At 38.5% G+C, this 14,849-nt stretch overlaps 1 protein-coding gene across 1 annotated transcript in view; it reads right to left on the reverse strand.

Moving 5' to 3' along the window:
- LOC118246054 (complement C4-like) overlaps positions 1 to 14,849 on the reverse strand; it is a 46,350-nt gene that overhangs the window by 12,862 nt on the left and 18,639 nt on the right. Inside the window, exons 14-30 of the mRNA XM_035542825.2 lie at positions 14,280 to 14,429; positions 13,743 to 13,869; positions 13,311 to 13,382; positions 12,252 to 12,455; positions 11,637 to 11,748; positions 11,342 to 11,412; positions 10,609 to 10,748; positions 9,441 to 9,653; positions 8,076 to 8,127; positions 7,474 to 7,554; positions 6,218 to 6,421; positions 4,664 to 4,739; positions 4,144 to 4,300; positions 2,549 to 2,647; positions 2,079 to 2,247; positions 948 to 1,114; positions 355 to 513 (exon numbers count right to left, since the gene is read on the reverse strand). Of these exons, the coding sequence (XP_035398718.1) occupies positions 355 to 513; positions 948 to 1,114; positions 2,079 to 2,247; positions 2,549 to 2,647; positions 4,144 to 4,300; positions 4,664 to 4,739; positions 6,218 to 6,421; positions 7,474 to 7,554; positions 8,076 to 8,127; positions 9,441 to 9,653; positions 10,609 to 10,748; positions 11,342 to 11,412; positions 11,637 to 11,748; positions 12,252 to 12,455; positions 13,311 to 13,382; positions 13,743 to 13,869; positions 14,280 to 14,429 (2,253 nt within the window). The remainder of the gene's footprint in view (positions 1 to 354; positions 514 to 947; positions 1,115 to 2,078; positions 2,248 to 2,548; positions 2,648 to 4,143; positions 4,301 to 4,663; positions 4,740 to 6,217; positions 6,422 to 7,473; positions 7,555 to 8,075; positions 8,128 to 9,440; positions 9,654 to 10,608; positions 10,749 to 11,341; positions 11,413 to 11,636; positions 11,749 to 12,251; positions 12,456 to 13,310; positions 13,383 to 13,742; positions 13,870 to 14,279; positions 14,430 to 14,849) is intronic.

Below are 14,849 nucleotides of genomic sequence, written 5' to 3' on the forward strand. Positions count from 1 at the left end.
CCTTATCAAGACTTCGAATGGGATCCTGGCTCCTCTCTATTGCTGGGGAATGTTCACATCACCAAAGTTCTTGAAGGGGCAGGGCAGGGCCTCTAAAGTTTTCTGTTAAGCAGTTGTTGATTTCTGGTTCTTCACCTTCTTTTTTTTTCTTTTTTCTTTATTTTTCTTTATTTTTTCTTTTTTTTTCTTTTTTTTTTCTTTGAAAAGATTATTTGGTTGTTTTACAGATTAAATTATTGAAAACCACCATGACCCATCTATCACGATTGCTTAACATGAGGAAACCTAGAAAACCTATGCCAGTGTTTCTCCTGTTTCTGGAAAAAAATATTGGAACAATGATTGGTTGTATACCTCTAGCTCCTTCTGAATTCCTTCATCACTATCAGTCAAAATAATAGTGTAGTCTTTTTGCCTTCCAGGTGTTCCCAGTTTTACAGTCAGATTGGTGGAACCAGTATCCTGTGTCTGTATGCTGTATGCTGACATTGCTTCCAGGGCCACCACTGTGTCCTAGGTGAGACAGAAATAAAAATAAAACTAAAAATTATACCAGGTTATTTCAACAGTACATAAGGTTGATTAGTTACCTGAAACTATTCTTCAGTTCTAGCCTTTTTGCTGATTTGAAGTTCTCCTGTATCTGTCTGTTCCCATCTGCACAGACTATTTTTTCATTACCCATCTTCTTCTTTTGTTGTTAAAATCCCCAAAACACTGCAGGTCTGATCCTTGACTATTACAAATCTTCATAAAGGCAAAGAATCTTTGCCAGCTCATAACACTGTCTATTAAGGGACCAAAATCTTCGGTTTTTCATAAACCAAAGTTTGCAGAAGTTTAGGATTAATTGTTATGATGCTTTCAAACCTAAATAATAAAGTCATCACGGATCTACTATTTTCTTCCCACACCCCAAAACGCCATGCGGGCTGATGGTGAAGCACCTGTGTAGAGCAGTATCCTCCACCATAGTTCCTCCTTTCCGTCAGCCACGTAGCAATAGGCGTTGCATATTCCAGGTCTCTCAGGAGCAATGCTTGAAGCAATGCGTAGGCAGTGGTTTCCACCGAGACTGCATTGTTGCCATTTCCCCAGTAGCGCTGCTGCTTTTCTGCAAGAATAACTCAGTCTTGAATCCCCTTGGTAAAGGTCTACACAATAGATATTGCATGTCATAGCACTGAGGAACCACAAAACACAGTTGCTGTCATGAGAGTAACGAATTAATAGGGAAGCAGGAATAATGGAAAGGAAAAACATGCCATTTTCAGTTTTGGCTTATGTAATCATCACAGTCTAATGACCCCATTGAACAGTGATGTCCGTGTGATGGAGTGGTAGCACTGTGTCCAGTGGTAACCCCGAGATAAAAGTATTAATTATCCCTGTAACTCCCTACATTTAAGCTATGTCTATTAAACCGTAATTTATTTATCATAAATTGAGAAACTAATAGCTTGGCAGTGCAGCCATACAACCAACTGACTCAGCATTGATCCCAGCCATAAAATGAAGGGGAAGAAGTGATGTCCATGCGGAGCTGAAACAAAGCACTCAGAACTCAAGGAGAGCTCTGAAGATGGGAAAGGCATCTTCCATCTTCCTCACAAATTCTAGACTTTTCCCATATGTAGCTGCTCATTCCCACAACCCACCAAAAGTTTCTGCTTTTCCAGCTGGCTTGGACTTATTTTTTGTGTGGTGGGTAGGGGGAGCGGGGGAGGACAGGGTCAGAGAGAAAGATGCGCTATAGAGGTGTAGAAACTTTGTAAGCAGCAAGGGAAGCAGAAAAGATGAGTTTCTATTTACTATGGTTTTGTTCCATCTCCAGTAACAGATAAGATCACAAACAAAATACACAATGTTGTTATTTTGTAGTGGTATCAATTACACAAATTACATATATGATTATGTAATTAAAATGCTTAAGTGTATTGCACATATACATACACATTTTTATAAAATTAAATGTCCTTCACTTACTTGATTTTGCTTTATTATTATACCAGAGTGCTCAAAGCACTTTAATTATGAGGAGTGCTTCTAGTTGAATTTTTAAGAATAGTTACTAGTACCTGGATTAAAAACAGAACAGCTCCTTAACTTTTCTTTCACCGACTGGGCTTCACTGCCATCAGACTGAACAAGCGTCAGAGCGTAAGCAGTGATGGCTGTAGAATAGCAGTTAGTATTCCTTGGAAGTTGAGTTTTCATGTAAGCCACAGCTCTTCTAACAGCTTGTACCTGTGAAAACAATAGGATCCATCTGAAAAGCTCATCGAGACCTACTAACTGTTAGTGAGTACTAGTGCAGTCATTTTTAACACATTTTTAATATTTTTTGCTTTGTGATTAAAGCCATCAGTGATGGAGTGTGTAGCTCAAAACACCTTGCTGTACATTAGGCAACTGCACCTTTTCCTATCCACAGATGTATTAAACAGACTATTATTACCTTGCCATCCACAGTACTTTAAGACAGTGGGGTGGACATTCTATTGTGAAAATGCCTTCAAGGTTATAGATAAAAAGACAGGTTTCATACCACATCAGGTGACTCTTTGTAAATCTGTAGAGTATGTTGCAATGCTATAGTTACAAAGGCTGTTAGTGCCAAATTCTCTTCTGCTGTCCTAATGCCACCCTGGAAGATGGAACGTGAAAAGGAAAAGTAAAACATACATGTTCCTGCTTATGATTAGACGTACAAAATTACTTTTCATGAAGATGAGGATCTTATCAAAACATCTAACCACAAAACACGCCGTTTCACCCTTCAATTTTGTTCAATAACTTGTGTCCATCTCATAGCATATCTTCTACTATGGCAATGTAAAAAGATTGGGAACCCACCACATTCTTCATCTGGTAATAAAAAATGTAATTAACTCACTGTTAAAGATTTACAGTTTTTGTTTGAACTGGTCCTGGCTTCAACTGTTTTTGCTTCTCTGCTACTCCCTATAGATTCAAAAGCCCTTTAAAACCCAGAACTATTCCCTTATAAAAGTATTTATTCACCATTAATTTCCCATTCTGCTTTTTGATAAGATAAATACAGTAAACACAGTGCCCCCCCTAACTTTTTTTCCCCTAAAGATGTGCATTTTCATTCCTGCTATTCTTTCTGTTTCTTTTGCTCATGCTCTTCTTTGACAATAGGATCATTATTACCCTTCTGTTTCACTCAGCCCCAAAAGTTTGCTCTTTGGAGAAGAACAGATTGTTTTCTTGGAGAGACTTAAGTCTCTGTACAAAAGTATTATGAGCAGTTCCTGAAGCTAATGTGAAATCGAAGATAAGTATCTTAGCAAAAACAAGGGTTAAAAATCTTTTTGGTCAGTTCCTGAGCTGGTTCTTTTTAACGTCATTACATCAGCTGTGGAACTGGCTTTGAGGGTAAGAGCCACGCTAGTGATTTTAAATATATAATTAATAAAATTAGGTTGTTTTTTTTTCTTTGTAAGGTCAATGCAAAAGTATCTCCATTTTCAATGGTTTCTGGAAGGTTCATATTGTATTTATACCCTAGATGCATAGAGAGTAACAATTTAGTTTTTCTAGATACTTATAGGAGATGTGTAGGCCAGCACATACTCTTGGAAATTCTGATTAAATATTAGGATTTTTGCTTTTCATGAGAGTCATTAAATAATGAAACAGGTTACGCAGAGAGGCTGTGGGATCTCCATCTTTGGAGGTGCTCAAGACTGAGCTAGACATGGCCCTGGGCAACCTGATCTAATTAGACCTGTCCTGAGTGGGGTCTGGACTAGATGACCTCTGGAGGTCCCTTCAAATATAAGTTATAATTGTTTGAATCTATAGCTTTTGCCAATAAAAAGCATGATTTTTATCAAGCAAAAAGATTTCAGAGCTAGTTTTCTACATCCTCTAGAGGTACAGGTCAGCTGAAAAATCACCCAAGATGAGATTAAAAGATAAAGGTGGTGACATACTAACCATGTTTCTCTGATGGATCTATTAACAGATTCATTTTACTTTACAGATTTTGTACTTCTTACATTACAGTGATTTTTTTTTTTTAATATGTCTTGTTACTCAACATTTCAGAATATTTGTTTTGATCCCTAGCAGCCCTAAAGATGCAACAGAATCTTCTTAATACTAATGACCTACCTGCATAGTCCTGTCCAATACTGGATGATGGTCGTGGAATGAACCATCTACCTGCTGTTGAATAAGCAAGTAGGCAATCGAGTTGTGTATATGATTGTCTTCGACACTAATGTATTCTTTGCACCTTGTGAGTACTTTAACAATGAAAGCAGTTAACCTGCACAAAAGAAAATGTTCCAAACTTGTGCTGACATATGTTTATAGATGAGTATATTAATGGGAAAAGAAACATTCTCAATCTGTACATAGACTCATATTCAATACAATGTGCTTGCAATGATAGTGTGAACACTATGGCAAATGCAAAATAATCTGGGGCTCAGTATAATCCTCTTTCATCAAGGACTAAACACTCACAGAGACTTACAAGACTCACTATCCATTGACAAAAGTACATAGGCAACACAACAATCACCAAATTTTGACCACCACCCCCAATAATTATGCATTAAATGATAGTAGTGGTATTTTAGGAAAAAAAAAAAAAAGAACCAAAGCTGATTATGAAAAATACACTTACCATACACTACTGGGGGTTGATTTAAATGCTCCATAGGAACCATCGTTCTTCTGAAATTCAAGCAGTCTAGTATAACCTGTAGGAACAAGACACCATATAATTGCTCAGAAGATACACATGTTTCTTGGCTATTTTCATACATCATTTGTATTAACATGGATGTATTCAGCATTGACTAGTGGAGATGTGCATGGAGATGTTCACCGGTACAGCAAAGACAAAATGCTTGTGTCAGCAGACTTTTTACACAGAGAAAAAGGCAAGACTTAGAAGTTACTTTATCTTGGTTGATTTAACAGAGCAATGGGAACTACCTGAAAATTGCAGGTATCTATAGATACAGAGCTACCAAGGCACTTTCTGCATGGTGAATCTTGTGAAGCTTATTCCGCATTATTGACAATTTGCCAAGCTGTTGACTTTATGGTGCATGGAATCAAAAAACATAGAAAATACCTACCCATGTCAGATGAAGGCTCTAAAATCATGAGTTGTTGCCTCTGTTCTACACAACTCATTTTCTACCCCAGTGATCTTCTTCAATAAGAATCAATAAAAGCATAATCTAAAGACTAAATGTTGCTGTTTATATCATTATATGTATGTTACAACAAATAATCAGTAGCAAGACATCATGTCACTTTGGACAATCTTAGATGAATGGGCGAAGACTTCCATTCAGCAACTATTAGCACGTTTTTTTTTAATCTCTATTTTTACCTTTCTTCTTCAGTAGGCTTTATGCCATGTGCACACCACTACAATTAGAAAGATCCATGATACCTGAAACAATACTGATAGCATTCAAGCTCTGTGTTAGTGCCTGTGAGCTGAGACATCTCCACTTCCAGATGCTGTGGCCCTGGCTTTGGTGTGCATTTAACATCATCTTTGGACCACGTCTTGCAATGGGATCTTGAAGAAGCAGCCCTTCAGCTGTCCTCTGTGTTAGGAGACTGCTCCCCTGGCTTTGTCCAAGGAATTGTAGTTATTCTAGCTCATGTAATAAATACCCAAGTGTGGAAGAGAAAGTGTTAATAGTATGATTACCATTGGGAGTTTCCTTAGTGGTACTGCTCTTGCCAAAAACAGACATCTGCAGCAGAGATGCCTATATTTGAGATGGTCATCTTAAGCAGCATCTATGACCCAGGGGGAGAAAATAGCATTTTTAGAATATGATTCATCTTGCTCTCTTTTGCACTTCTACATTAGTCTGAAATGATTCATGTTCTGCAACTGCCCATTTATGTCCATTTGATCTGAGAAGAGTTAATGTTGATCAGCTCATATTTTACTTTCTGCTTCTAAATCAGGCAAGAGAGAGGGTGGACTGTGAATGCCAATACTCTGCAATGTCAGGTACAAGCAGACAACCACCTAAATCTTCCTCACTGGTTTTGTTTCTCATGTCTGTCTACAGGTTGTCAGTGGCATTTCTGCTTGACTGCGTTAAGACAATGCTCACTCCTTTTGCAAGCAGCAATGGTTAATGTGCAATGCAAGGAGATAACAAAGCCAATGTCAGTTGGTGTCTGTGTTTTTCCTGTGTACCTTTTTCAATCATCTTGATGGCTTCAACCTTCCGTTCAGGATTAAAGTTCTGCCACTGCTCGCTGGCATCCAAGTACTCAATAGCGTAGACCGTGGGGGCCATCTTCACCATCGTTTGCTCTGCACAACCCATGGGCACCTTAATAAGTTTCTCAATTCCATTGAGACTAAGACAGTTTTCAACAGAATCACCCATGGGATCTCCTGTTGTAAAAGACATAAGCCATAAGACATTCTATATTTCAAGCTGACTGGTGTAACATGAGTAAATGCAATACTAACCACAGAGTGACACTCCAGCACGCCCTGATTACACAGTTGCCTGATACTTCTCATTATTAAACAGTTTGCAGCCACTTATGTCTATAAGGTTGGAGAAGAACAAGGATGAGCTCCCACGCCCTGGCAAAGCTGGAGGAAGGAGGCTGGGACAATGAAGGAGGATGGAAGAGAAAGAGTCCTGAGGCTGTTAGAGGCAGGCAAGCAAGGAGCAGGGGAAAGACTGGTGCCTCAGGTTCAGACTAGAAAGGTCTTGTCAAACCAGACTTGATCCTCCCACACATGGGAAGAAAAAACAATAAAAATCATGCCTTAATCATGTCAAGCTTCTGGGGCATTTTTTTTTCCTCTACAGTTTTCTCCTTTAATGAGCTTAAGTATGTCCATACTTCAGAACAAGGATTTGAAATGGAATAGTCTTTGCGTCAAGGTTGCATTATTGTACAGTTCCTGAGAAAAATATTTTTTATCTTTAATAAGAATATTAGATGTTTTTAAAATACATATGCATGAGCATATGTATGTATAAGATTATTTGATTAAATTAATATATGATTATATCTTCTCTTCAGAAAAACAGATCTTTCCAGAATTTATACATCAGAGTCTGGCATCCTTATTTCTGAAGAATAAAGAAAATTTCTACAGGGCTACATGCAGTGTGGGGTTACTAAAGAAGGTGAACTCTTCCTTTCTTCTCTGGCCTTCCCAGACAGTTAGCCTCAGCGCAGTGAGGCAGGATGGACTGCATAAAGGTATTATATCCAATACAAGAGAGAAGGAGTAATTAGAAAGAGGTGAACTACTGGATTAAGCTAGGGGCTGTTTTCTTTTGTGACTCAGGCATGTAAGGCAGACCATTTTGATCATGGTAAAAAAACTAGGAAGAAATGAAGACTTGGTGTTCCAAAATGAACAACACAAGGTGTGTTTCTCGTCTCACCCACAGAAATTTATTGATGGAAAATAACATTTACCTTTCAGGTTAACAAATACATGACTGTCAGAACCTGGAACCATATTAGATGGTCTGTTCAGATCCAGTGTATGGGACTTTACTGCAAATAAATAATAAATAGAGATCTACATCAAAACTCTTCAAGCATAAAAAAGTACAGTACAATTTTAAAACAGGCTTTTAATTAAATGTCTTACAGCTGATGAAAATTACAACAGAATTGTTATCAGAAATATTAAATGAAAGTTATGAAAGAAGATGCTTATCTTTCTTAAATTTATTTTTCAATCATCAACAATATTTTTTGCTTTAAAGGAAGATTTTAATTTCAATTCTTTATTTGATTCTTTTAAATCTATGTTAAGATCCATTACTGAATAAAATAGAGGCCTACTTAATATTTTAAAAATGCTACCTATAAACACAGATGTAATACAAATCAATTCCAAACATTTAGAATTAAATTATTTTTCTTTCCTAAGTTTTTTACTATGTTTTGTATGAAGAGTATTTTTACCTTATGAAATGCTTCACCACAGCTGTCAGATATTCACATCAGGCTTTACAAACCCTATTCCTATCCCAGACCTGATCTGTATCTACCCCCTAAGTGTAACTTACAGTCACTATTAATGCAAATCGTCTGTTCTTCTCTCTGTAATACACCTTCAGCCTGTATAAATGAAGAAAGAAAAGTCAAAACTTTTGCCACCACTCACACCTGAGATTAAGCTGCAAGACAATCATGATCTCTACCTTTTCATTATACCAGCAGATGGCAGAAATAGGTCATTTTGAAGTAAAATTTCTTTCCATGTAAAAACAAAGCTTGAAATCAGAATTTCAGTTTCCCAGTTGAAACACTAATGAATTGTACTGATTTTTTGTTATTACTGACACATTTCCCCTGATGAAATTATTTTAACCAAAGATAAACCAGAAAAATGAAACTTTGAAGTTTATTCTCAGCTTTGAGACTGTGCAAGTCAAGTTCACAGGTGCACTTACTTATATAAACCTTTCTTCTATGAAATCCACTGAGTTCTGAGTTTATCTTGTTGGTAAAGCTCAAAGTTTTTTCCCTTCTGATTTCCACACATTCATCATTAAAAAGCCTGTATTTTAATAAAGCTTCTTCTACAGACAATTTTATTGTTTTGGTGTACCACTGAACTATGAGACTGTGTCTATCTCTAGAACAGTTATGGTCTGTAACAACAGCAGGTCCCCAGCATCCCATGCATTATCTTTGCCCACATGGTTGCACCTTGGCACTAATGGTGCAGAGATTCATATTCTGCACTTTTCGTGTGGATTGAAAATGGCTCTCAGTGTCCTACTTGGATTCTGTAATGAGTCTGTGCAGATCAGTGTTGACTTTTGAAAAGTAACTTTTTCTAAAAGGCTTAGAAGAAAAGGCTAAAGTTCAATTTTCAAACTGAAAAGAAAAAAGAACCAATTTATCAAATAATCAATCCAATGCCTTTGTTTGCCTGTATGTGTTTTACCTCTGCAATTGTTAAGCTTGAAGATCCATTAACTAGATATACAATAATAGGATTAAACTTTATGTTTAGCAGAAGCTACTTACTTCTCAAAGTATTACTAGATGAATATCTTCAATCTTGGCTTCATAAAAGAAAAAGAATATTTGCAAATGTTGATGAAGCAGGTGGAAGTTAAAGATTAAGAAATGAACACTGACTGTCTGAAGGATGTTGTTGCAATGCCACTGGTAGAAGGATGCCTTTTTGTCTTTCTATGTATACTACTTACAAGCTCACCACAGATTTTCTTTCCCCATTTTTTTTTTCCTTCCCCCTGTTATAGCTCAGTCTTTGCTGAGAAACAGGTTTTATGAGATTGCTTCCAGCCTTATGTTTCTTGGATACCACTCCCTCCACAAGAGCTCCACACATCGAGAACATTGTATTTGAGGAGCAATAAATATTAATGAAGTGTCCACCCTCAACTAGCTCTACTTACCATAACATTGAGGTTCTTCCTAACACTATCGCCATGCCCTGAGGTTTGGTCAAAAGCAGAAATAGTAATTGGAATTTCTCCCACAATCAGAGGAACAACTGAGAAATAGGCTGGTGTTGCAGAGTTCCCCTTAACCAGCAATTTCAGCTGCACTGACTTCTCTGTGGCCTCTGCAGTGCATAGCCCCTTCACTGCATCCATCGTCACTGTGACCTGTGGGGACAAGGCAAGGCCTGCAGTCAGGGCTCGTGAATCACCGCATGGGGAAATGCTCAGCTCCATCATGTCGAGATAAGAGTGGGAAATGAGAAACAGATATAACACAAGGCTTTCGCTTTTGCCTTTGCTTAAAAAGGAAACAGCAATACAGACATTTTGCAAGAGAGAAAGTGATTTCCATTCAGCTCCCCTGAATTTCCTGTGCTTTTATTGGGCTTACATGGCAGTTTTGGCAGCAGAAGGGCTGCAGGGGTGGCCTCTGTAAGAACAGTCCAGAGGGTGCCCCATGTCAGATAAAAGCCAGCTCCAGCCAGTTCCAAAGGGTCCTGCCCCTGGCCAGAGCCAAGCCAGTGAGAGATGTTGGTTCTGCCTCCGTGAGAGCAGAATTAATATGGCCTGAAGGAGGCTGCAGCCCATGGAGAGCCCCCACAGGAGCAGGCCCCGGGCCAAAGCTGCAGCCCGTGGAGAGGAGCCCACGCAGGAACAGCGGGTTTGGGGGGAGCTGCCGCCTGTGGGGGACCCGTGCTGGAGCAGTTTGCTCCTGGGGGATGGACCCCATGGTACGGAGCCATGTGGGAGCAGTTCTTGAAGAGCTGCTGCCTGTGGGCAGCCCCCGCAGGCTCAGTTCGGGAAGGACGGCATCCCGTGGGAGGGACCCCATGGGGAGCAGGGGCAGAGAGTGACCGTGAAGGAGTGGTGGAGACAAAGCATTGAGGACTGACCACAGCCCCCATTCCCTCTTCCCATGTGCTGCTTGGGGGCAGAACTAGAAGAGGGTAGATGGGAATGAAAGTGTTTTTAATTTGCTTTTAATTTCTCACTGCTCTGGTCTGTTAGCCATAGGCGGCAATATACATGAATCACCCTATACTGAGTCTGTTTCTGAGATCGATCAATCGATCTATCTGTCTATCTATCTACCTATCACACTAGTTGATGGTAATATTACCTGGAGATCATCAGGCAGATAGTTGTAAACTACTGCTTTTATTTCCAGCTGTTCATGTCGTTTAACTGAGTATGGTAATCTCAAGGACACAAAAAAGTCTTTGAAAACGTCAAAGGTGTGGGGGTCAGCTATGCAAAATCCTAGGATAGGAAAAAAACAACATACTTGAGAATTACACATTTAACATTAGTCAAATAAAAGTGTCTGGAAGGTTTTTGTCAGGTAAAAATTGGCAGTGATATCAGTAGCTTTTGTGAATGAAATGTGGCCCAGCTTTCCCACAAAAGCCATGTTTAAAACATAATGACCTTTCTTCACGCTCTGTAAACAAACTCCATGACCATTACTGAACCCTTGTTTGCAGATGGCCAGAAGTCACTCCCTCAAATATTAAAATACAAAGCAGTGTTATCACCACTACCTTTCTTGTGTAAGATAACAGCTGTGTGGAAAATAAATTAGAAGGTTTAGAGATTTGGAAGAAGAGAATACTGTTCAGAGTGTTCAGTACAACCTCCTTTGTAGCCCCCTTCATCCCGTTTTTGTAAATATACATCTATCCTTTAAATTTCAGCTTTAGTATGGCACAAAAGAGAGGAGTAAACATCATGGTAAAAACCCTTAGTAGTTTTTCAGTATAGACTGTCTTGCTTTGTCAACTTGATATCTGTTTTGAAAATTACATTCTCTATTCATCTGTATAGAATAACTTAATAGAATAACAATAGTGTACCTTTCTGGGGAGATATGCTTATTGCCTGGACTTCCCAGGTAGTTATAGAGTCAGGAGCAATGTTGTTTACACTAAGAAACACAAAATAAAATGCATTAAGAAGGATGTATATGTGTAAACATTGTTATTTGCTGAACTTTGAGTATTGTAAGAGAAAAATAATCCCTCGGTTGTAGAGACAACACACTTGCAAATATTCTGAATTCCTCTGTATCAGATAATATATATAACTGATATTTATACACATTTTACTGTACAAACTTAGGTGCATTCATCTAGTCAGATAATACAGTACCTATGATTTCCAGGATTTTTCACTTCTTTAAAATTCCACCACCAGCTCTCAGGAAAATAACTGCGTAAATTGAGAGACATTTCATCAAATACTTCTTCTTGGTCATCAAAGTCTGTAAGACAAAAGTGGGGTTTCTCTTCTGAGGGTTTTGGCTGGTGACCTTACACTGTCTAGCCAGGGCATCTGACAGAGAGAAGGTAGCGTGAAAAGTACTGAAAATGAAAAGACTTCATCTGGGTTTAATCCTGTGCATTAAAAACAGAACAAAACAAAACAAAACAGAAACCCCAACATCAATGACCAAAGATTTTCATTGGAAAAAAAAAAAGAAAATAAAATGATAATACTTCTTTCTAAGTTCAGTAATTGTATGTTGCCAAACAAAGAAAATATTCCCCTGTTCCCCTTAATTAATAAGTGGCAAAGATGTTCCCACCATCACATATTTGTGACAGGGAATAAGAAACATGGTAGCAGAGATCACTTTGAATATAGTCATTCTCAACGTGAAGGTTTTTTTTTGGTGGCAATAGCAGGGTAGACAACCCTTAGCCCTCCCTTGCCCCCCTGTGAAGGGTCATTTTCTTTAGACAGTTGCATGTCACCATTCTTTACATCGTGCCAAGCCCACTCTGATTTTCTTCTTCGCTGCCTCCTTCCTGAGGGCTGCGGCATTTTCACAACAGGTCTTGAAAGCCTCTCTGCATCCAGGGGAGCCAGCCACCTTTGATAGTCTTTGCAGACAAGAAAACCTCATGGGAATTAATTTCATTCCATCTTCACAGCATTTTCGTAGACCAGGGTCTTGGTATTTGCTGACTGCAATGTAAATAAAGCCCAGAATTAGCGCTGTGGAAGCAGCAGGAAGTGTAAAGGTGTTCATTGTGTTCATTCCTGTCATTACTAGCAGTTAATATTAAGTTTGTTAATATTGCAACAGTCTACCTGCAGCCAGGGACCTACTTTCCATTCTAAAATCAGTCCACAAACACAGGAGCAAAGCATGGGTCCTACCCCATCTTAAATAGTCTAGTGCATGCTTTCACTTCAAATTGAGACTGCAAATTAAAAATGTCCCCTTGATATGTTGGAATTAGAAATCATGATAGAGATAGTCAAGGCTGTGTGTTTCAAGCCCTGGTGTCTTCTGTCAAGGAAATACCAAAAACCACCTTGCGGAAATTGGTCTAAAGGAACACTTTTAAAAAAAATCATTTATTACATATTTTTTTAATTTAGGCCCAATATTGTACTGGCACTTCTCTTACTTGGAACACAAAGTACCAAAGCTGGCACAACTTTGAAGCAGAATGTCAAGGAAAAAAAAACGAGGGAGAGGCAATAAAACAACTTCTGTCTATAAAAATAATTTTGAAAAAATGTGAGGCCACAACTGATTCCATAACATGGTATCTAATTGAAGTACCTCACATCTGGGTTTATTATAAAATGGTGAACTAGTTTTCATGCCCATCCAGGCTGATCTTTGCTTTTGTTTTTTGGGTTGTTTTGATAGATGATGCATCAGGTCACAAGGCATAGTATACACACATGTTCTAGGTTAAGTCACGTAACACAAGAACTGGGACTATGACTATCTTGGTGTCCTTTACTTGGTTTCCCAGCAGATCCCCTCTACCAAGCCTTTCAGGAAACCTAGCTGAGTGAACATACCAATTCCTGAAATTTTCTGACGGAAATCCAAAGATCTCTTCTGTCTTCTAGCAGCTTGGAGGCATGTGTACCCTGAGAAAGCAGAACAGAAGAGCTTGGTTATGACACTATGGCAATAACAGCCTGACCATTCAGGTCACTTGTGGAAGGACCCACCTCATTCACAGAAGACCTGCCTTTTGCAGAGGCACCTTACAGCCCCAGTCAGCTTTGGCTGACACCAGGTGAGCTGGGTGTCAAAGGACCAGCAGCCAACATCTGGGCTGTCTGAGCTCTCATCACCCAGCGGAAGAAAAGGAAAAGAAAAATCCAGAGGGAAGGTGGTTCTTACAACAACAGCATGATGAAATGTTTTAATTTTCAAGCTATCAGCCGCCCCAGATGTATAGTGATTTGTACAAACAACTAAAGTAAAAGGCAGATTTCACTTACCTTCCCGAACATTGGATTTAATTGTATCTGATAAAAAGGCCAGACCAACATCAGTAAAAACTTGAGCACTATCTCTACCACCACCTGCAGAACATCCAAGATCATACGAATTCATTGCATTAAATACCTGCCAAATACAATAGCATAGATGGATTGCACACATTTGCAAAAGTATTATTATTATTATTTATATTGTAAAATTCTTACTGCCTTTGACTTGCAAAGCTCAACTGGTGGTATGAGCTACACTTGGAAAGTGAGATTAAAGCTGAGGGATGTTTTAGTTGGCACATAATTTCAATTAATGCTTTTTTTTTTTTTTTTTTTTGTAGTTTACGGTCTCATCTGATATAGCATGGAAATTCCAAGACTGCTCATTTTAAATCTATCTTAACTTGCAAGAACAAAAACATTTTCAAGTTTAGCAAAATTTGATTAAGCATTTAATAGCCACTAATTTCATTTCATCCTCTCATTAGTCATGGAAATTTTTTCTTGACTAGTAGATATGATATTTTCTTCTTAAAGTTTTCTTACCTTTTTGGCTGTAAGTTTATTTTTCTTGTTCAGAATAAAAACTGCTTTATCAACCACAGCTAAGGCAATTGTTCCTGCATGGTCCGTTTCAATCAATAATTTGATGCTGTCTGTTGGTTCATACATCTGATGTTCTGTTCTCACTTTAATCTAAACAGAAAATATTGAAACAAAAATGCCACATCTGTTAATAAAGTGCAAACACTCTTTGGGCAAGGAATACTATCAGCTGTGTCTGTCAGCAGCATGAGGCTGGGGGATGTTTCCATTATGCAGTGTTTCTGCATGGGATCCTGCCTTCTGAAAGAGGTGGAAGCAGATACCTCCCACTGGTAAACAAAGAGGAAGGTTTAAAGTTGTGTGTCTAGGATATTGGACATTACCTTTCAATGGGACATAAGCACCAATGTGAATTAAAAGTATGTGTAAGGGCTTTGCTGAACCAGGGCTTTCAATATAACTTTGAAGCAACTCTTTGTTATTTTCCAATGGAAACAAAAGTAATTTTGGATGGCTGACACTTTTCAGCAGTTGAGTTTCATGCTGTAGTGAAAAAAAAAATATATATAT

This window comes from Cygnus atratus, chromosome 1, assembly GCF_013377495.2.
Source record: "Cygnus atratus isolate AKBS03 ecotype Queensland, Australia chromosome 1, CAtr_DNAZoo_HiC_assembly, whole genome shotgun sequence".
In the NCBI taxonomy this organism is placed as follows: domain Eukaryota; kingdom Metazoa; phylum Chordata; class Aves; order Anseriformes; family Anatidae; genus Cygnus; species Cygnus atratus.